Source organism: Panicum hallii, chromosome 1, assembly GCF_002211085.1.
Source record: "Panicum hallii strain FIL2 chromosome 1, PHallii_v3.1, whole genome shotgun sequence".
NCBI classification, from domain to species: Eukaryota; Viridiplantae; Streptophyta; class Magnoliopsida; order Poales; family Poaceae; genus Panicum; species Panicum hallii.
In genome coordinates this window covers 57,749,238-57,771,060 of record NC_038042.1, presented here as the reverse complement: position 1 = coordinate 57,771,060, position 21,823 = coordinate 57,749,238, and the positions used below count along the sequence as shown (strand labels likewise).

At 47.2% G+C, this 21,823-nt stretch overlaps 3 protein-coding genes across 4 annotated transcripts; all 3 read left to right on the top strand.

Moving 5' to 3' along the window:
• The first annotated feature begins 259 nt into the window (after positions 1-259).
• LOC112887590 (cyclic nucleotide-gated ion channel 17-like) lies at positions 260-5,798 on the top strand. The gene is made up of 6 exons (XM_025953808.1): positions 260-1,462; positions 2,698-2,910; positions 3,021-3,307; positions 3,637-3,748; positions 3,880-4,116; positions 4,712-5,798. The coding sequence occupies exons 1-6, from the start codon at positions 884-886 to the stop codon at positions 5,381-5,383; spliced, it is 2,100 nt and encodes a 699-aa protein (XP_025809593.1). The 5' UTR covers positions 260-883; the 3' UTR covers positions 5,384-5,798.
• Positions 5,799-8,535: 2,737 nt separating this feature from the next.
• LOC112901325 (amino acid transporter AVT1A-like) lies at positions 8,536-12,555 on the top strand. Of its 2 annotated transcripts, XM_025970217.1 has the most exons (12): positions 8,536-8,765; positions 8,969-9,201; positions 9,305-9,519; positions 9,848-9,871; positions 9,977-10,157; positions 10,252-10,471; positions 10,576-10,711; positions 10,806-10,825; positions 10,943-11,088; positions 11,441-11,484; positions 11,871-11,933; positions 12,032-12,555. In XM_025970217.1, the coding sequence occupies exons 1-12, from the start codon at positions 8,629-8,631 to the stop codon at positions 12,122-12,124; spliced, it is 1,512 nt and encodes a 503-aa protein (XP_025826002.1). In that variant the 5' UTR covers positions 8,536-8,628; the 3' UTR covers positions 12,125-12,555. The 2 variants fall into 2 exon arrangements, 1 of the variants encoding a protein (XP_025826002.1); XR_003230268.1 differs by lacking the exon at positions 10,806-10,825 and having other exon boundaries at positions 12,032-12,109.
• Positions 12,556-13,832: 1,277 nt separating this feature from the next.
• On the top strand, positions 13,833-18,475 carry LOC112893390 (amino acid transporter AVT1A-like). The gene is made up of 12 exons (XM_025960698.1): positions 13,833-14,328; positions 15,130-15,413; positions 15,495-15,709; positions 16,146-16,169; positions 16,269-16,449; positions 16,561-16,780; positions 16,862-16,997; positions 17,086-17,105; positions 17,219-17,364; positions 17,624-17,667; positions 17,917-17,979; positions 18,147-18,475. The coding sequence occupies exons 1-12, from the start codon at positions 14,096-14,098 to the stop codon at positions 18,237-18,239; spliced, it is 1,659 nt and encodes a 552-aa protein (XP_025816483.1). The 5' UTR covers positions 13,833-14,095; the 3' UTR covers positions 18,240-18,475.
• Positions 18,476-21,823: the final 3,348 nt, after the last annotated feature.

Below are 21,823 nucleotides of genomic sequence, written 5' to 3'. Positions count from 1 at the left end.
ACGTCGCACACAGCACACAGTTTCCCACAGCATGCAGTTTTCCGTAACTCACAGGTACTCTAACCAAACGGGCTTCTGCTTTCTCTATAGCAAATTTTTCACAGTAACTTTTTCACAGCTCACAGCAGCTTTTTCAACACCTCATGCTAACCAAATACACCCAAGCCCAACATGTCTTCGGCTTGTTATCAGCACTCGTCTTCTCCCCGGCGACCACTTGCCCACCTCTTCTCTTCTCCTCACCATCGCCGAACCCCCAAGAAGGAAAACTCCATTTAGCGCCGCTATTAGCACTAACCACGGTGAAAACAACCCCATTATTATTAACCCCAGGTTTTAACCCAAAGCCCGTCAATTAGCGGCGACAATAAAGCAATTAACCCAGAGCGCGGAGGCATCCGTATCTCCCGGGAGTTTCCGCTCCCTTGCCCGACACCCCCGCCTCCCTCCTTCCTCGAACTCCTCGCCGCCGGCTCTTCCCAACTCCGCTGACTCGCCTCGCTACCCTCCCTGCCCCTGCCTGCTCCAGGTCCCAGATTCGTCTGGACGGTCTCCGGCACCTCGCCGGCGGCCAGGTCGTCGTCCTCACCGCTGGGTGCCTGCCACCACCAAACAAGCGCCGCCGAGCGCATCCCGAGCGCTCCGCGAGAGTTGACTCCCGAAGCACGCCGGCTGGAATCGCCCTCTCCAGTTCCCCTCTCCGTCCTTCTCCGCTGCGGCCGCCGGCGCTACTACTGTGCAAGGTGCAGATCCATTGGGACTCGGAAGCACTTCTCCTTTTGTTGGTGAGGAAGCAGCTGGATGGATCGTTCTGAGGGTTAGTCCTGTTCTAGTCTTCAGTTTATTTGCCACGAGCAGTCAAATCCAGGCCTTCTCTTGAGGGATGGACTGCGATTTGTTTGCTGCGTGGTGGAGCAGCACCACAAGATTGTTCTCCAGAATTTTTCGGGGATCGGCTGATCCCCCGGGGCCGCCGCCAATGAAGCCAGCTATACCGCTTCACCAGAAGCAGGCGGGGCTCGCGGCGAGCAAGCTCGGTGTGGGGACCTCGAAGAAGCACAGGGCTTTTGTAGCCGGCGATGAGCAGTGGTACAACAAGATTTTTGATCCGTCAAGCGACTTCATCTTGACATGGAACCGCGTCTTCCTCGTCTCCTGCTTCGCCGCGCTATTTATAGACCCTCTCTACTTCTATGTGCCCAAGATCACCTACGGTAGCTCCATTTCTTGTGTTGGGACAGACATCCATTTAGCCGTCATTGTCACTTTGCTTCGATCAGTTGCCGATATGCTATATGTCTTGCACATCATAATCAAGTTCAGAACCGCGTATATCAATCCGAGCGCGACTCTGAGGGTGTTTGGAAGAGGAGATCTTGTCACAAATCCCAAGGAAATCGCATGGAAGTATTTGAGATCTGACTTTGCAGTTGATGTGGTGGCTGCATTGCCTTTGCCACAGGTAGCTTGGTACTCTGTTTTTTGTTCTTGTTGACTTTAGTATTACTAGTGTAATGATCCCTGGTATTAGGCTGTCTGCCATTAGTATGTTTTATGGCTGTTATTATTATTGGTAATTATTGACTGCAATAATGATACAAATATGGTATGGAACAAACAAAGTTCATTACGGTGCTGCAGCACAGGTCACACGTTAATTACAATACTTTGCTTGTTCAACCATTCTATCTCTAAGCTTGCCCTGATTGTTTGGAAAGAATGCATTTCGTAAAAGATTTTTCTTTTGAGAAATAGATAGCACTTAAGTTCGACCATGGTAATCTTTACCCTCAATGGTACTTAAGATTATACATATCTCTTAGAGATATCGTAGAAGTTAAGAGATAGTTGCTTAGCCTTCATATGACACTCTTTGAGTTTATTTCTAAAATTTCTAAAATTTGTAAGTACACCTACCCTTTATTTTCAAAACAAGTTCCTCAATCCTAATAGGGAGGGATTCACTACTGTCGTTGTAGCATCCATTTGCCAAACACACATATTGCTTTTTCATGTTTTTTTTGTGCCTATAGATAGGTCAAATCTTAACATCATGTTTCTTTGTCAGTTACGATCTTAATAGTTACTACTATTGACTTTTAAATATGGAACTTCTTTAATCATGTGCAATATCTAGTTTGTCCTAGTTCCTTCTCATTTAGCTGGCATTTTTTGTTGGGACCCTGGGCCATACAGCTGCATACAGGCAGCACATCTGGCCCAAGGCGTCCGAAATCCAGGGCCTGTTTGCTTTGCGACTGGGCAGAGCTGCCTGGCCCACGCAGCGCACCCAGGCATCCAATTCCGGACGACTGCGGCCGGCGAGCTACCTTTCAGGCCTCCAAGTAAACATGGCCCAATGCCTGGGTGTGCTGCCTGGACCAGGCTGCGACCAAACAGGCCATAATGCCTTAGACCCAGGAATGCCGCAGGGGAAAAAGCATGTGCAAAATTATTATACTCTCAGACCTCAAAAAACACTTGTCTCAACTTCTTATGCCAAATTTTATCTGGACAGCTGTACCTCGCTGTTTTTGAATGGGCGGGAGCACCGCCTCTTCATTTAAGAAGAAAGAAAAAACCTTAGGGTTACAATAGTTTATTAAATATGGAAACTAAAGGAACATGCTATTAGGTTTAACATATACCTCAGTTTGCACTATACATTATGCTTACTTATCTTCACTTTCTTTGCAGATCATTATCTGGTTTGTGATACCAGCTATAAAGTATTCCACTTCTGAGCATAACAATAACATTCTGGTTCTTATAGTTCTCGCTCAGTATCTCCCAAGATTGTATCTCATATTCCCCTTAACTTATGAAATTGTCAAAGCTACTGGAGTTGTCGCAAAGACTGCTTGGGAAGGGGCTGCATACAACCTGGTGCTCTATCTGATAGCTAGTCATGTATGATATACATATGCACAAGTGGAGTTTCTCATCATTTTCTATCTTGTATAGAAAATTCCGCGTTAGATGTTACGCAAAGTTTTAATCCTTTGTTCCTCTTCTCTCAGGTTCTCGGTGCACTATGGTATTTGCTATCTGTTGATCGCCAGACAGCCTGCTGGAAGAAGAATTGCAGGGATGAAATTGGTTGTGCCATTAAGTTCCTAGATTGTGATGACACACCAAATACTACTTGGGCAAATACTACTACCATCTTCAGGAATTGTAATGCTAGCAATGGCACCATTGATTTTGATTTTGGCATGTTCCTGCCTGCACTGACAAATCAAGCACCTGCTGAAAGTTTTGTGATGAAGTATTTCTATTCCCTCTGGTGGGGTTTGCAGAATTTAAGGTATTTCCTATTTCCTAAACACACATTTTCATGTCATAGTCAATTGGAGTTCCTAATGGAAACTTATTTTACATTTCCTTTGCATAAACCTGTTATCAGTTCTTGTTTAATCCCACTATATGGGCGGGTTGGGGATCTCAGCAAGAAAAACTTATTATCATTTGTTTAACAAACTATTAAGATCTTACTGTTGTATTTGCAATTAGAGGTTATCTGTTTAATTGCTTCGAAGTTCAACCTAGTCCAGTCTTTAATTTACCAGTTCTAAGTTAATAACCTAATATATGGTTTTAGTGATATGATGTATATTTCTTTCATTTTCCAAACAGCTGCTATGGCCAGACTCTTGTTGTGAGTACCTATCTTGGTGAGACTCTGTATTGTATATTCTTGGCGGTACTTGGTCTTGTCTTGTTTGCGCATTTGATTGGAAATGTGCAGGTACTTTTTACCCACTTTGTTGTGCTCTTTGTATTGTAGAAGCTCGTGTAACATCAATTTTATCATTTTTAATTGATGTATTGATTTGAACATTCCATTTGGAACATTCTGACTTAATGTGACGATTGAAGACCTACCTGCAATCTATCACCGTGAGGGTTGAGGAATGGAGATTAAAGCAAAGAGATACTGAGGAGTGGATGAGACATCGCCAACTACCTCATGAGCTGCGTGAAAGGGTGAGACGGTTTATCCAGTACAAGTGGCTTGCCACTCGGGGTGTGAATGAAGAGTCAATATTGCAGGCCCTACCAGCAGATCTTCGGCGTGACATTAAGCGCCACCTTTGCTTGGGTCTTGTTCGACGGGTAAATTCTTTTATACGCTTCTGCATATGTGCATTCCGAGCAAATGTTTGAAACTGCTACGTTTGTCTTATGGTCTTATGGGTGATGGATAATTTCAGTGTTTCTCTATATACCTAACTTCTAGAAGTATGCATCACATTGCCATTTGCCAGTGTCACGACAGCACTTTTCACCTTGTATAAAATATATAGTAGTTATTTGATCGTAAGCAGGCTGGTGGTAGTGGCTTCTAATATGAGCTGGGAATAAATATCTTGGGTAAATCAAATTCTTGGTAAAACGAATGTTATGACCCTTTTTTATATTGTTAAAAAGAAGTGTGTTCCTCCTAGATGGCTATTACTCATCAATCTTACTCCGAAGTAGACAACTTAGCAGCCTGCACTTATTACCTCAAAAAACTACTGTACCATCCCAATATTACTGAGAGTAGAGGGTCCAGATGATAACTTTTAGCAATCCTTATGCGCTTCTCTTTCCAAAAACCAAAATCATTGCTAATTTGTACTAAAGATTGCCTTATGCTCCCTTGTGTGCTAATCTCTAAGATGCCTTATGCTTGATTGTGTGCTAATCTCTCATTGTATTGTTTCAGGTTCCATTTTTCTCCCAGATGGATGATCAGCTTCTTGACGCCATCTGTGAGCGTCTTGTATCATCACTTTGCACAAAGGGCACATATATCGTCCGTGAAGGTGACCCGGTGACTGAGATGCTCTTTATCATTCGTGGGAAACTGGAAAGCTCCACAACAAATGGTGGCCGCACAGGCTTTTTCAATTCAATTACTCTGAAACCTGGTGATTTCTGTGGCGAGGAACTACTTGGATGGGCTCTTGTCCCCAAGCCTACCACCAACTTGCCTTCATCCACTCGGACTGTGAAGGCCCTCATAGAAGTTGAGGCCTTTTCCCTCCAGGCCGAGGACCTCAAGTTTGTCGCCAGTCAGTTCAGGCGGTTGCACAGCAAGAAGTTGCAACACACTTTCCGGTACTACTCGCACCACTGGCGAACCTGGGCCTCGTGCTTCATCCAAGCTGCTTGGCGGCGGTACAAGAGGAGGAAGATGGCAAAGGACTTGTGTATGAGGGAGTCATTCAATTCCGTTAGATTAGATGAAGTGGATGAGGAAGATGAATCTCCAGCCAAGAATAGTCTGGCACTCAAATTCATAGCTAGGACTAGGAAAGTGCCTCAGAGCATGAAAGAATTGCCTAAGCTAAGGAAGCCAGACGAACCGGATTTCTCAGCTGAACCTGATGACTAAGGTCCTACAATCCATACAGTGGTTATTTCTGCATCTGCCTCTGACTCTGCTGCTGCACGAAATGGGTCTAGAAGCGAACTTGATAAGACCATGAATCGAATTGGGGTCGTCGGTACCATTTGTTGATGTGAGGAAGGTAACTCGAAGCTTGAATTGTGATGACACTCCTGACTGAGATAGGTTTTGAACGGTTGTAAGTTAACTAGATGTTGTTCTCATGTTGTAAAAATTCAGACGCCTTGTGCCTATAGAATTCTTGAAACCAAAGAAAAAGTACACCGCTACATAAACTGATAGCTTACGAATCTAACATTGAAGCCTGTGATTACGCTGTCTGTAACTGTTGAGTCTGTAAATTGTTAAGGCTGGTTGGCTGTATTTCTTTCTGAAAAAAATGTTACACAGATTGCTGTCAGGTTCTTGTGTGTCTGGTCAGAAGGCCAATGTAACATCGTGCACGCTCATCATCTCTGCCTCTGAGGCTGTAAGATGTTGGACGTAATTCTTCTTTAGGAAAATGATATCAAATGGGTATTATTGGTTATACTATGTGTTATGCTCCATTCCATGTTCCTGCAAGAAATTACTGGCCGAGTTGCTGACCGGGGGCACCATGGCAGTCTGGCCGGCGTGGGCGAGGCTGCACTGGAAGGCTTGGCAGATTGGGCCGCCGGCGCCGAGGCGTGTGTTGCCGGGCAGGCACGTTCGGCGCCTGGGACGAAAGCTGGGAGTGCGGCGAGGGGCTGCGGGATGCCAGGATCGGAGGAGACCAGGGCCAGCCTGCAGGAAGCTGCAGGGTGCCTGCTGGGTTCACGTCGCCATGTGCTCGGGGGCGGGCGCCAGGCGGAACGGCCTTGCCGGCGCGATTCGGAGGCGCGGTTACCCGGCGAGCGCTGACGACACGCGTCTCCGGCGGACCTACTCCTCTGAAGAGGTAAGGCGGGCAGTCGAGCAACAGAGGACCAGCCCATGCGGCCGGCCCGCCATGCTGCATGCCTCCTACTCTACTGATGCGATGCTACAGATGCTACAAGTAGGCCGCGCCATTGCTTCGTTCCCTACAAACAAGGTCACAGCGGCGTCTAGGACTGGGCTAATAGCTCGCTGCTCCCTCACCTTTCTCTTACTCTTCCTCTCCCAAGAGAAATTAAACAAAACAGAGAGAAAAATCCCCTCCTAAGCTATAATAATCAGCAAACCTAGATTAAAAGAAAGAAATAAGTGTGCATGTCGTGAACAAACAAACAAACAAACAACTCGCCGGCGCCTCGAGCTGACAACTCATCAAGAAGCGACCAACGAACGACAAGAACACCGATGCGCGTGCATGTTACCCGCCGTGGCAATGCTGACCTGGTTATCTCGCCCGTTGTACTTGCATGCATGTCCTCAAAGGAGGTTCGTGATTCTTCCTTCTCTCATGCCATGCATGTGTACCGTGGAGTATACATATACTGGGACTGGCATAGCTGTTGCACGCCGATGCAGCCGGTCCATATCCGTCTCCCCAATACGCCATGGACGCACTTGTCACGTAGCCCAAAAGTTGCCCCCTGCCCGTCCGTTCCGTCGTCGCCCTGGACCGGCCGCCTGCCTCCTTTCCTCCCTCCCCGGACTTCCACATTGCGTGTCGACCGGAGCGCAGCGATAATAATATATAATGGCTTTAAAAACGGTTTGCAAAAGAACGAGCCATCGCCAGATGCATGATGAAGCATCATCCAGGCCTTGTCTCGCTCGTATGGGCGTTTTCGATCACCTCATGACCTGCAGCGTTGCCTAACTGTTGTGCTCCAAACGGAGGAGGAGGTGCGGCTCCGGCCTGTTCTGATATCCAACAACACTCGCTTGTTCTTTTTTGTCGTGCGCTAGAGGTGGTAATCTAATGGTAGCGCTCTGAAACGACGGGCTCTAATTTTATATAATTTTAATTTTAAGCTAAATAATATATATAAGGGTTAAGTTGGATTGCAAAGAGAGCACTAGCGCCATAATCCGTTACCATCCCTACGTAACACCAGGCGCCGCCGACGCACCTGCGCGACTGGTCCTCACTTGTTACACCTGCTCCGGTGCTCCGCGTCAGGTCAAGGACGATCGATCACGATAATCAATGTAGAGCCCGTTTGGAGGGCTCTGGCCAGCTCCAGCTCCTCCTAGCAAAGCACTGTTTATCGAAGTCGGTTTTCTCTCCCCTCTCCCCTCTCTTTCACAGAGTCAATAGAAGCCGGTGGAGCTACTCGTGGATCCATCGGACCGGCTTCGATGAACAATACTTTACTAGGAGGAGCCGGAGCCGGTCGGAGCCCTTCCGAACACGCCGGCAGCTGACACGGCGGAGCACCTCCTGTGTATCATCATGCATGCTATCCGTGATACTTGTCGGTGATAGTGATACTGATAATATCAGAGCTGTTGCCTGCACGCTATACATATACATATATATACATACATATATAGAGAGAGAGAGGCTCGTTGATTTACACCGTGCCCCTACCCCTCGTTCGTGCTTGCTCCCGTAGGCTTGCTACTTTCGCCGATGGGCCCCAAGCCTACGAATGAATCCATGAATGATTTTTGTGCATATGCGTCATGCATGATGAGACTCTCTTTGGCAGCTTAGCAATTCATTCATTCTGCATGCATGCCGCCTAAACAAAATTCTGATTCTGCATGCGTCGGAAAACACCCAAAGGCAAGTACACCGCCGCCAGGTCAGCGACGCCCCAGCTCGCGCCCTCCTCTCGTACCCGCCTCGCTAGCGCACCCAACCCCACTGCTCGGGCCCGCACGTCAGCCTCTCCCACCCACGAACGGAAAAGCCGCTCTCCAAGCAGCTCGCGTCGTCGCCGCACTTTTGACTCCGTGTTCGATAGCCTGACCTCATGAGATGAGCCAGTGCATCGGACCGATGGATAATAGAACTGAGCAGGCTAAAAAACGCCAGATATGGATTAAGATTAAGGCATTCTACGACTACGAAATCTAAATGGAAGCGAGTTCTGTTTAAATTCTTTGGTTAGATTTTAATTTTTATAAAAATAAAAATAGGTTGGAAAGCTCCAACCAAACATATTACCCTATCCGCTCCTTTCGGGTTCCTTTTATTTCAGCGCCCGCCCCCCTCCCCCCCGGCACCGCGCCTTCCAAACCCAAACCCGGCCACTGAAACATTCTCACTCGTCCCCGCGAGCGGATTGCGTTCCCCCCAACCCCGCCACTGGCACGCGTGAGGCGCGGGCGAGATGGCGGCGGCGGACTGGAAGGAGGAGCGTTCGGCGATGGAGGACGGAGACATCGAGGACTGCTTGGACGACGACAAGGCGGAGGCGGAGGCGGAGGCGGGCTCGCTGGACTCCCAGCGGTGGCCGCGGAGCTTCCGGTGCGTGCGCGCCTCGCTCTCTCCTCGCGATCTCGTTTCATCTGCATGCGTCCTGGAGAGAGAATGTCAAGGATAGCGGGAATGCTCGCGCTTCGGAAACGATCAAATGATTTTGTTCCTGGCTCTGAATGCACGGATGATCGATCTTTTCAAAACAGCTTAACAATCTCCTTCACCTGTGGGACGCCGCTTATTTTTTTCAGGGAAGCGACTGACACCTTCACCATTGCTGCGCCTCCGGGCTTTGGTCACCTGGGCGACGGCAGGGGACTGGGCTCTGACCTGACGCTGCCTCTTCTGTCGGACAAGCCAGACGGGAAGCAAGATTCATCAGTCAAGAACTTGCTATGTGACGGGAAGCTCTCAGATAATCTGCACCAGGCTGCAACAGCCCCAATATCTCAGGGATGCAGCCTAACACAAACTGTGTTCAATGGTACAGTGCTATGTTTGCAGTATACAAGTATACAACTGTAACTGAAAATGGCGCTTGTTTTCCTAGGATTTGGACGTCTCATATTTTTCTTTGTTGTTGGCAGGGGTCAACGTGCTTGCTGGTATTGGCATTTTCTCGGCTCCATACACGATTAGTGAGGCAGGATGGGCCAGCCTAGCGGTTCTGGCTTTTTTCGCTATTGTTTGCTGCTACACTGGGGTTCTTCTCAAGTATTGTTTTGAGAGCAAAGATGGTGTTAAAACCTTTCCAGACATTGGAGAGGCTGCCTTTGGGAGGATCGGTCGCCTTCTCATCTCTGTAAGTCCCCTTTTATTTATTATAATTATAATAATGAAACGCAGAGAAATTATCTGATATGCTACAGAATGTCCGGACAAGTTTCTCCCTAGGACGCTAAAAAAAATATCTTCGAACACTAAGGCACCAATCAAACTTACTGACCAATGGAGATAAAGTGAAAATAACAATAATCAAACAGATGTTTGCAACCTTGTGTGCAGTGGATTGCTGGTTCATATATTTTCTTAACCATTGTCACACGTTGTGTAGATGAGATAGAATCATTCCAATCTCTTATCTCTACTGAATTCCTAACCATTTGATGCTTATGTTTTCATCTCTGCAGATTGTTCTGTATACAGAGTTATACGTAAGTGACTCATTTTTCCTTTTTGTGTTGTGCAAAATTTGTCATCCCGAGCAAAACGCAGTGCTACCTCGTTGTTTTCTCACTAGAATGACCTATATATTGCAGTCCTTTTGTGTGGAGTTCATTAACCTGGAAGGTGATAATCTAGCATCAATATTCACAAGCACCACTTTCGATTGGCATGGCATTCATGCTGATGGGCGGCACTTCTTTGGAGTGTTATTTGCTCTTGTTGTCTTGCCCAGTGTATGGTTGCGTGATCTTCGAGTGATATCTTACATTTCAGGTTTCACTGCTCTCAGTCAGTTCATTTTTACTCACTTTATCATCAACAATATTAAGATAGCATATTGATTAGCATACACTAATTGTTTGTCCAGCGGGTGGTGTCTTTGCAACTCTTGTGGTTTTCCTATCTGTTGGTCTAGTCGGTGCTACTGGAAGTGTAGGATTCCATATGACAGGGAAAGCAGTGAAGTGGGATGGTATACCCTTTGCTATTGGGATTTGTGGCTTTTGCTATGCTGGGCACTCCGTATTTCCGAATATATACCAATCGATGTCTGATCGCACAAAATTCAACAAGGCACTGTACATATGGTAGGTATCTTTGTATCAAGTATGAAGCTCATTCTGATGTAGTGACTTTATTCAGTTGATTAACGAAATTTTGAATGTTCTGAATAATATTTGGTCTTGTTCAGCTTTGCAATTTGCACAGCCATATATGGTGCTATTGCTGTTCTGGGCTATCTCATGTTTGGCGACAAGACTCTGTCGCAGATAACTTTGAATCTTCCAAAAGATTCATTTGCTTCAAAAGTTGCTCTGTGGACCACGGTAAATGTTGCTTCTTTTTTGCCTTGTTCAGTTCTTAACGTTCCTTTGTGTTCCTTCGTTTATAATCCTTATTGCTCATTTTCTTTGTTTCCAGGTGATTATTCCTTTCACAAAGTATCCTCATACGTTTTAGTCATCAAAATTCGGAAACTTGAAGCTTATAGTATTACATTGTGTTTGTCAATGTGCCCAACTCCTATTTAGGATTGTTTCATCCTTAAATGCTTGCAGATATTCTTTGGTGATAAACCCATTGGCTCGGAGCATAGAAGAGTTGCGTCCAGCAGGGTTTCTGACAGACAGAATCTTCTCTATTACGCTGAGGACTGCCCTTGTTGCATCAACTGTATGCATTGCTTTTCTCCTGCCATTCTTTGGTATGTAAGCACCCCATTTCCATTAAGCGTGGATTCATGAACAGTTTTGGTATATCAACCTTGTTAATGTATTGAAACATAGCCATCGTTAATGTTTTGAAAGCTTTCAGAAAACATGTTTGCTTTAGTTTTCAGAAACACAATCCAGTCTTTAGTGTCACTCATCTTAAGCAGGTTCAGAAGCTATAGAATGTGAAATGATTATATAGATGTTAAGGGAGCATGTGTAGAAAATTTTTGTTTAACTGTTAACTTATTAAGCAGTGGAGATACTCTTCAATTTTTGGGGAGGATATTTATTTTCTGGTTTATTAATGTGTAACATGTGATTCTGAGTTGTTGCACATTCCAGGTCTTGTGATGGCTCTCATTGGATCTCTCCTTAGTATACTTGTGGTATGTTGCTTCTGTTCATTTCACTATTTGTACCGTCACAACAGCATAATTTGGGTGCTAATTTTCAGCTAAATAGATCCTCAATAGTTACACTAATGTAGTAATTAACAAATGCACGAAAATAAAATTGTAAAAACAAAGATAATTTTAGTGAAACAAGGCTAGATCCTTAAATCTCGCTCTACATAGTATATTTTTCTAAAAAGACGGCCGTTATGTAGACAGTATCTGAATAGCAAGGTGCTGGCTAATTGATGAAGCCTCATTTCAGCATGGTATTACGCGACAACAGTGACCTTATCGCAGTCTAGATGATAAACACTTAAAGCAGAGTGGCTGACGTGTTCTCTTGTTTCTAACACCGATTGCCTATTCTTCATCTTCAGGCGCTCATCATGCCCTCCCTGTGCTTCCTGAAGATCGCGCGGAATAAAGCGACACGCTCGCAGGTAAACTTCTCTCGGCTCAGTCATGCAGGCAGCGTTGTAACACGCCAATGACTGACGCGGTGACACAGTAATTTCTCACTCCGCTGCAACTGCTGAAGGTCATCGCGAGCATGGTCACCGTGATGCTGGGCGCCGTCTGTGCCGTCCTGGGTACGTACAACTCGATCGCCAAGATTGCCGAGAACTACTGAGAAGTACGTAGCATCCAAGATGGGAGGCACAGGACGCGTCCGTTCTGCCATGACCCGTACGTCGCGCCGGCACAGGGCGCCATCGTGCCCTGTTGCCCCTGATCTTACTGCACCGTGCACAGCGCAAACTGTGTGGTCTGTCCGTGACCCGTCCCGCCTGTGCAGGGCGCCATCGTGCCCTGTAGGTAGGCCTGTAATAAGAGGGATCCTGTGTCTGTCCGTCTGTGCCTTATCAAGACTTGGTGTTTCTCTGCTCTCCCATGTTCCCCTGAATCGGAAGGAAGGCCGTGGGCCGGCCCCGAGCCTCAGGCCTCGGCCTTCTGCCGGACATTGCCTGTCCGGGTTGGGCTTTACGCCCACACCTCCTCCTCGTGTCGTGTGAACTTCATCATCCAATCGGACAAAATTCTCTGCCGAGTAAACTGCAATAATTCACCGGGCAACTAGCTCCTTCTGCTGCTGAGTCGTCAGCGACGTGGAGGATAACGACCGGTCAGCTGTCTGCATTCCCTAGCGTCGATCGCAAGATTCCAACACACGTCTTGGACAGCCGACGCCTACACGCTTGCGGCCACTAGATGATGAGCACGCACGCACGCATCGCTGAATCACGTCCAGCGCACGGAGGATGGTGAGGAATCTGACGGCGCGTAACATGGCGGATCGCACCCATGGCGGCGGCGATCTGAATCCGATCTCGCCGGCCGAACGCGCATCTCGTCGTCGTCCTTTCTCCGGGAAAGGAACCGAACAGAGACGCAACTCGCCTCCACGGAGCTTTCTGCAGCAGGGTCGTGCCCCGGACCCCAAGTTGCCCTTACAGCAGGGTCTGCCGCCTTCCCGATTGGGCCATTTGGAGTTTTCCAAAAACCTGGCAGTGGCAGCCTCATGGTTGGTCGTCAGAGATAAGCTAGAAAACCCGGGCATGGAGGAGACTGGAACAAGGCCAGCCGCCGGAGCTCCCTTGTCTCGGGCCTGCACTTGCGGCCGCGGATCCACATGCCCGTGCTCCGTCCTCGCCCTAGAGATATCATTTATTTCGCCGGGCATGTGTGGGCGGGTCGGCCGCCGGTCGATGCAGGGATCCATCCATCGATCGCCTGCCATATTCGTTTTGCTGGAGGCGTTCGTCAAATCCGCTGCATGATTGCGTTTTTTTAGAGGTCCATTATTAGCTGGGCTTTCGATTCGGATATTTTTGCCTGCTGCGGGGGAGACATTTTGAAGAGATCGCGCCCACCGGCTGCTGCAGATTTTGCACACCTGTTTGAACAGGGTGAACTCTCGGGGAAGGGATGGGAGCAGTTGACTTTTGCAGAATAGAAATCAGAAAGATAAAAAAGGAGAGGCTCGCGCATTGCAACCATCATCATCCGTCGAGATAACGAATTTGAGCCCAGTAGAATCCCGGCCCGTGCGCGTGCCATGATGAGTTTCGGTCCATGAGTGCCCCGCTCCCTGCAGGTCACTCGGACGCGTGCTCCGCCAGGCGCCAGCTCACACCTCCTCCCGAACTTGCCAAGTTTACCGCCACAGGAGTACGCCGAGCCGCCGAACCAATCACGCAGAGCAAAATGGCCGCAACCGCCGCGACCCCACCAACACTCATCTCCCGTGTCGCCACGTGCACCCGCGGCCCCACGCGCCAGTGACACCGGGCTCGGGGCGGCCGGGGTCCCCGTCCGCAACAAGCCACCGCCTCCTCTCGTCCCGAGCTCCGAGAGCCCGAGCACCCCGCGCGCCCCTCTGGCCGCCGCCTTGTCGCGACGCGCGATCCCATCCCTTGCCTTCCAATCCTGTCGCGGCCATTAAAAGCCTCCCGCGCCCCCTCCTCCTCCGCTCGTCTGGAACCGTCCTCGCACCTCTCCGCCTCCGCTACGCAATCCCAACCCGGCCACGATTTCCAGTTGTGAGCAGGCGTGCGGGCTAGGAGTGCGAGCAACTCGCGAGAGAGGCGGGCGGCGGGCGAAGATGGCGCCGGAGAAGGAGAAGCCACGGAAGGAGCAGGAGGAGGAGGAGGATGAGCTGGTGCTGGAGGACGGCGGCATCGAGGAGAGCCCGCGCCGCAGCTTTGAGGACGGCGACGACTACGAGGAGGGCGGCGACGGCGGGGAGGACGACGACGAGGAGGAGGAGGAGCGGGACGGCGACGGGGTCGGTTCGCCGCGCTCCTTCCAGTCCCGCCAGTGGCCGCAGAGCTACAGGTGCGTGTGCAGTTGTCAATCAATCCCCTGCTTGATCGCCGCTTACGGACGCAATTATATTCTTTTTAGAAAATATTACTAGAGTATTATAAGCATGCTGCTTAGTGCTAGTTAGAGTAGTACTGTGCTTAATGGTGATGGAGATGGACTGATGGTGGTGGGGGCTGCTTCGTTGATTTCCCTGTTTTTAGTAAAATTCTATGTTGATTAGTGGGCTTGGTCGAACTGTCAAGTCCGTGATTGGGACGGCGGGATGTGGGACGATTGTTTCGGAACATTGACGTGTCTGGCTGGGATATTTCTGATGCTGAATGGCCTAGAATCCACACCTGGGGTGTTGCTCTGAAAATAACTGGAACCGTTCCGAAGGCGTGGAAACTGAGACGTGGCGCGTTCATGTACAGTGGGGACCTGGGGACGCTGAAGACATATTTGGGTTGGATTCTCCTATCAGTACAGAGGATGCATATGGAGCTTAGATTTCTTTACCAAACTTTTTGGTCCTACTCAACAGTCGCAGGAAAGGAGATCATCCCCGTCTTGTAAAAAAACCTCTAGCAAGTACTCTGCCACTTTTCTCATCCATCGAGAACTTTGTGACTATGTATTTTTTTAAAAGAAAAATCGATCCTAGTATATCTCATTTTTGCTTTGTTAATCCAGGTCGAGTTCTCACTGATTAATGTAAACTTAAGAAGTGTTCAACTGATCATTTTTGAAGAACATTAGCAGCTATACTACAGGATTATTCGTGGATCATTTTGTACAAATAACGTGGTAATGAAACTCTTTGTTCTTCAGGGAAACAACTGACACCTACACAATTGCTGCATCCCCGAGCTTCGGTTACTTGGGGCCATCTACAAGCAAATACTCTCTCCTTGATCTTGGTCGTAGTGGTCTGGGCTCTGATCTGAAGCTGCCTTTAGTATCCGACAAGGCTGATGGAAAGCAAGATTCTGTCAAGAACTTGCCGACGAAAACACTTGGTTCAATAAGAGATGAGAGGGTCTCATTTCATTTGCAACACACTGGAGAACTCTACATTAGTCAAGGGTGCAATGTGACACAAACAGTCTTCAATGGTACTACTATCATTTGAGTACAGAGGTGCTCAAATTACTTACTATTCAACATGTTTGATATTTCTCATTCTTATTTGGCAGGGATTAATGTACTTGCTGGTGTTGGCCTTCTTTCCACTCCATTTACAATTCATGAAGCTGGATGGACAGGCCTCGCAGTTCTAGTATGTTTTGCAACTGTTTGCTGTTATACTGGAATTCTTCTGAAACATTGTTTTGAGAGCAAAGATGGTATTTCAAGTTATCCAGACATCGGAGAGGCTGCATTTGGAAGAATTGGCCGCTTGTTCATATCTGTAAGTTCTAGTATCTTTAGATGAAAAGGTGTAGGACTGTCTTTCAAGAGTATGTAGAAATTCCTGTGCACCAACCAAAGTTACATAGTCACAGTACCTACAAGCAACCATTGATTTTTTTTCCATCGGTACACTTTCTTAGCATGGCTTACTGTTATATTGATTGTCAGCAATCTGCGCCCCACCTTAATAACTTTTGTATATGAATGTTTGTAGTTCGACAAAAGCATCTACCTACGCAAACTGTTGAGATTTTTTTTTTGAAACATGGCTGCCTTTTCATAGTGCATATCGCGATGAATTTTACATTCAACCATTGGTACCTCAGGGCTTGGAAAATTCACGTCCCCCTTTTGTTTTATTTTTCATGCAGGAGATGTTTATTTTTTCTTTAATTCTAGGGAAGAAAAACTAACTGATGATTATTTTCATGCAGATTATTTTGTATACTGAGCTATATGTAAGTATATCATTTTCCATAGTTTTTATCTAGTTGTTTGTTTGTCAAACAAATCACAGGTCTAAATTTTCCCTTTGTCATGTTATGCATTGGCTGCAGTCATATTGTGTGGAATTCATTATTCTGGAGGGTGATAACCTCACATCAATTTTTCCTAAAGCTAGTTTTGATTGGCTTGGGATTCATGTTGATGGGAAGCATTTTTTCGGAGTGTTAACTGCTATTTTGGTCTTGCCAACAGTATGGCTAAAAGATCTTCGAGTGCTCTCGTACCTTTCAGGTCTCACTGATCATATTTTGTTTTATTTATTTTTGCACAGTATTATTAGTGAATATTGAGAAAAGGTTTCAAGTGACTTTGCACGGTTTTAACTAATTATTATATGTGCAGCGGGTGGTGTGATTGCAACTCTTCTGGTATTCGTGTCTGTTGGTTTAGTTGGTGCTACTGATGGTATAGGATTCCATTCAACTGGAAAGGTAGTAAACTGGACTGGCATGCCCTTTGCCATTGGTGTTTATGGATTTTGCTACTCTGGGCATTCAGTATTTCCAAATATCTACCAATCGATGTCTGATCGCTCTAAGTTCCCTAAGGCACTGTTTATATGGTATGTTCAAACTGATTTCTGATTCGGTTTAGCTTATTGTTGAATAATGACTGTACTAAAGGTTGTAATGGTGTTCTGCAGTTTTGCAATTTGCACAGCAATATATGGCTCTTTCGCTGTCATTGGCTTTCTCATGTTTGGGGAGAATACTTTGTCACAAATCACTTTAAATCTTCCAAAGCATTCGGTTGCCTCAAAAGTTGCACTATGGACCACGGTAACAACTCCTCTTGACCTAACTTTACTTTCTCAAGTCCAATAATATTTTATTGACATTACTCAGTAATTTTTTTGTATGTTTTCAGGTGATCAACCCTTTCACCAAGTATCCTTATCATAAAAACATCTAAATTTCAGTTTTCTAGGGTAACATTTTGATTTCGATTGTTGCAACTCTTTGTGGAGTACTGGAGTTGCTTCATCCTTAATGACAACCAGATATGCCTTGTTGTTAAACCCAATAGCTCGAGGTTTAGAAGAGTTGCGTCCTGAAGGTTTTATGAATGAAACATCTTGCGCTATTATACTGAGGACTGCCCTTGTTGCATCAACTGTATGCATTGCCTTTGTTCTGCCGTTTTTTGGTAAGCATGCAGCTGTTTTCCAAATTGTGAATACCTCTCTCTCTCTGCTTCTGTTTATCCTGAAAATTTTCAGTATCTTGTATCAGGTTAATGTATACATACTTCTAACAAGTACAGTACAAGCCTGGTTTTGCTTTCTTATGCATATTCTAATCTTTATTCAACTTAAGCAACTTCAAGCACTGTATTAATAAAAGAAGCATCTCATGTTACTGTCTTGACTGGACCCAGCATTTTTGAACTATGTTGCATATTTCAGGTCTTGTGATGGCGCTCATTGGATCGCTACTCAGTATACTTGTGGTAAGTCATTCGTTTTTTTCATTTAATAACTGGTTATAACTGTACTGAGCTGTATTGGCACTTGTTCTTCATATCTAAAATTCATTTTGTAACTACCTATACATCGTACTTTTCAACTGTTTCACGAGAACAACAGTCCTGTTTAGTTTTTTTCCTGATACACTCCTTGCATTGTTATTTTTCTTCTTCGCCTAAGTAGTAAGAAGCATTGATGATAGATTAACAAATGTGTACTTTCCACGGTTACAGGCAGTTATAATGCCAGCCATATGCTTCCTGAAGATTGTACAGAATAAAGCGACTCGTTCACAGGTAAATGACCGCCAAATAGCAGTTTATTACAAAATGAGTATTCCTTTTCTACACATCAAGCTCTCAACTGGAGATCTCTGATGGTACTGATTTTCTTTACGGTGGCAATGTGCATGCCTGATGGCTCATATCATTATATATGGTTGTTTCTTATTCCTCAATTTCAGGTAATCGCAAGCATTGGCATCATAATATTGGGCATCATCAGTGCTGCCCTCGGGACGTACTCCTCCGTAAAAAGGATTGCAGAAAACTACTAAGCTCTAATACTTCTAGCACAGTCTTCAGCAGCGGCAACCCAATACCAACACGTGCAGATTATTGCCCGACTCTGCTTATGGGACTCGAAATGGTTAGATACGTTGCTCACGATCAAAATTTTTGCTAGAATTTCTGAGCTTTCTGTAGATTATTATCCGGATCACAATACATATATATTCTACTAAAGACTGCATCGCCGCTTGCAATAATGTAATCATGTGCCTTTTAGCTGCTGCTGTTTCTGCTCTGTCGATTGTTGCTGTTAGATGCATCTATAAGCTTATTTTCAGTCGATCAGTCAGCCCTCGAGATTCCGTTCCTCTCAGGCCTAGCTGGTTTGGGATTGGTCGGTGGGCTACTGGGTGGGCTGGGCCTTGTTATGATGCTGCCTCTAGCTTCCTAGAAGGCCGCCTGGTCTTCTTTTCCTTGTATGTTTGCTGGATAGGAGGGGGGTGGTGGTAGCGAGAGCTGAAGCATACTGGGCCCTTGCAAGACTAAGACCTAACAGGGTAGCACATTTTGCACATATTTCTTCTCAGCCTCTTTATATGGTGCTGGAGCCTGGAGAATCTCTTCTGTTATCATTCGCTGCATGCAAGCACTTGAATGATTAAAAAGGCGCCTCATGCTTTTAAGTGCAATACAGAAAAGCGGTACTACTACTACCACTACTGAAGTCTAAAGAGGGAGAGGCTGTAGCACAAACTTGAAACATTGCCAATATTCGTACGCATCGCAGCAGGAATGAGCGAATGTGTTGGCGCTGGAAAAGCAGGGGATTGTTAAGCTTGACAATTCCCGCACGCACAAAAGAAGCGGGGAGTGGAGGGCTTCGCTTTGCGGAACTTTTCACACAAAGCCGGAGTTTGCCGCTTTATGGGGCTCCAACTTTCCATTGGCACCTCACATTTGTTTTTAAGGAATCCAAAGTGACCAAAAGGCCCTTCTCTCTCTCTCTCTGCTAGTGCTAGGGGGGGAGAGAGGAGAGAGGAGAGGCGAGGAGAGGAGAGGAGAGGCGAGGAGAGGGGAGAGAGAGGGAGGAGAGGAGAGGAGAGGAGAGGAGGGAGGGAGGGAGGGAGGGAGGGAGGGAGGGAGAGAGAGAGAGAGAGAGAGAGAGTAGAGATGAGCGGGCGAGCAATTGCAAACAGAAAGAAGAGTTCGTGCGTGTGTGCCGCCTTTATGCAAAGACGGGCATCTTTGCAGAGTGCATCCCACTTCGCGTTCCGGTAGGCAGCCAGCCCATCTCAAAAGACAAGCGCTCTTTTCCTCATGACTTTTAGTAGTGCAATCTTTCTGCCCTCAAAAGTGGCTAATCCTTTCTCTTCCTTTCATTGGTGTCTCAAACTCCCTGGCCTTTTCTCCTTTTCCACCCGAAAAGGGCATGGCCATGCCATCTTTTTGCCACACCCTTCACCATCCATGCTGTGGGGCGGGGGGAGCATGATGCCCTTTAATTTGTCAATACCTTCCCTCACCCAGGTGCCTTGCTTCACACACACCTCCTCCTTCCTTCACATTTCATCTCTCTCTCTCTCTCTCTCTCTCTCTCCCTCTCCCTCTCAGAGAGAGAGAGGCTCTCAATGGGCAATCAATTATAAAGGTTGCCAGCTTTACTGGTGGCCATGCAATTTTTCAATCCAGCTGCTGCCTGATGAGCTGGAGTGTTTCACTCATGGCATGCATCCATCCATGGTTAAAACGTACTAACCCAGCTGCATGCATCACTACACACTACTAGCTAGTAGATAGAATAAACAAAAGAGAAAGCTAGCACCGCCTGTGCCTGATTAAAGTCTTGATAGAGCTAATCATGGTGGTTAAAAGGTGCAACCTTTATTTAGGTGTTGTGGGTGGGTGCGTGGACTATGATGGCCCGGATGCGATTCACGCTTTTACTTTGCACCAACAACTTTGTTTCTTCAAGCTAAGGATTGACACACGGGCAGGCAGCAGGCAGGCCATTATTCCTCATCATGCTCTACTTTGAGTTGCGCAGAGATGCACGGTAACTTAAGCAACCGGAAAGCAGGCACATCGCAGGATGGCTATCTATCTTTCTCGGTATCTCTCTCTCTCTCACACACACACACACATACACACGCATCGGCGGCTGAGGGAGGAAATGTGAGGAGAGAAGGGAAGGAAGGAGATAAAGCAAGCAGCAACTTTGCTTGCATCTCATGGCATGAATGAATGAATGGGCATGATTCACCACCAAAGTGCCGTCCACTGAAAGACTGAGGGGCGCCGGGGAAAAAGGCCACTTCTTAAAAAGACATGAACCAAGAGAAAAAAGGGGGCTAGTGAAATTATGCGTGTATAAACCACGCTGCAAGCGCACTTTATGTTATTGGCGCTTACAGGAATCATGCATGCTCGATTGGCTCACTTTTCACCTTTCCTCAATAATTACGCACGCACAGAGACACGCCGTGTAGTAGCCTGTCAAAAGGAAAAGAACAAGAGGGGAAAAATTTGAATTATGTGACAGGATAGCTCGCATCATTCCTACCTGAAAGACGCAGTATTGTCGAGTACATGATACTGCAAGCTCCATGCCTCCATTGGACATGGGCTGGGGCCTGACGACCCGAACTCGCTCATGCCCAAGTCCAACCTTACTCAGCCCAAATCCACGCCCAGTCCAATCCATTCTTTTGCGAGACCCCAGCCCGGCCAGTTCATGGTAGCTGTTTAGTATTGGCCTGAATTTTACATTCCAAAGTAGTATTGGCCCCATTTCCACCAATGCAAAGTAGCAGATATATCGATCAGTTTCTCCCGATCCATAAAAAGAATCGAGACAAACATCTTTCAACTGTTCCCAACAAACACACCCAGCTGCAGTAGCAGTGTAACACTTAGCTCGGCGAAAAGGAGATGGAGATGGAGAGAGGATCGAGCTAGCAAAGCCACGAGCCCCTATTGCCACTGCTTACATGCATGCCTTTCCCAGCCAGGAGTATGTGCATGCATGCGGTGGGGAAGAAGAGAAGAGACCGAGAGGGGCCGGCCGGGGCGTCATCGCCGCACTCATGATACTATGATGCCGCGCGGGGCGGCCGGGTGATTCGGCGCGGAGCAGGCGGACAAGGAGATAGGGGCTGGATCTCGGGCGGGCCGGGGCTGGGCGCAGTACGTCGTGCGACCTCAGCTGGGCAGCGACCTGCTCCGTGCGCGCGCAGGCACGGCCCCCTTTTCCTTTTTGCACGATGACGACTCCAAGTGTGCACCACCACCCACGGTGGCCCCGGCCGGCACGCTCCCCTTTTGCGGCTTGTTGGGTTGCGCCTTGGGAGGGTAGCGGCCGCCCGTATGCGAGCGATCGGGCGGACGAGCTAGGCGTTCCCCCTCTTGGTACGGATCATCGCGTCGGCGTGTGCGTGCGTGCATGCATGACAGCGAACCATACTCCGTGCACACCGGCTACCGATCGATCCATGCATCTGCGTGGTTGTTATCGACTGTCCTGACCTCCATCGATCGAGGACACGTGACACGTCGATCTGCCCCCGGGCACGGAGCATGGATGAAAATCCAAAGTGAAATGACAGTGAACATCCTCTGCATGCGCAAGCGCAAC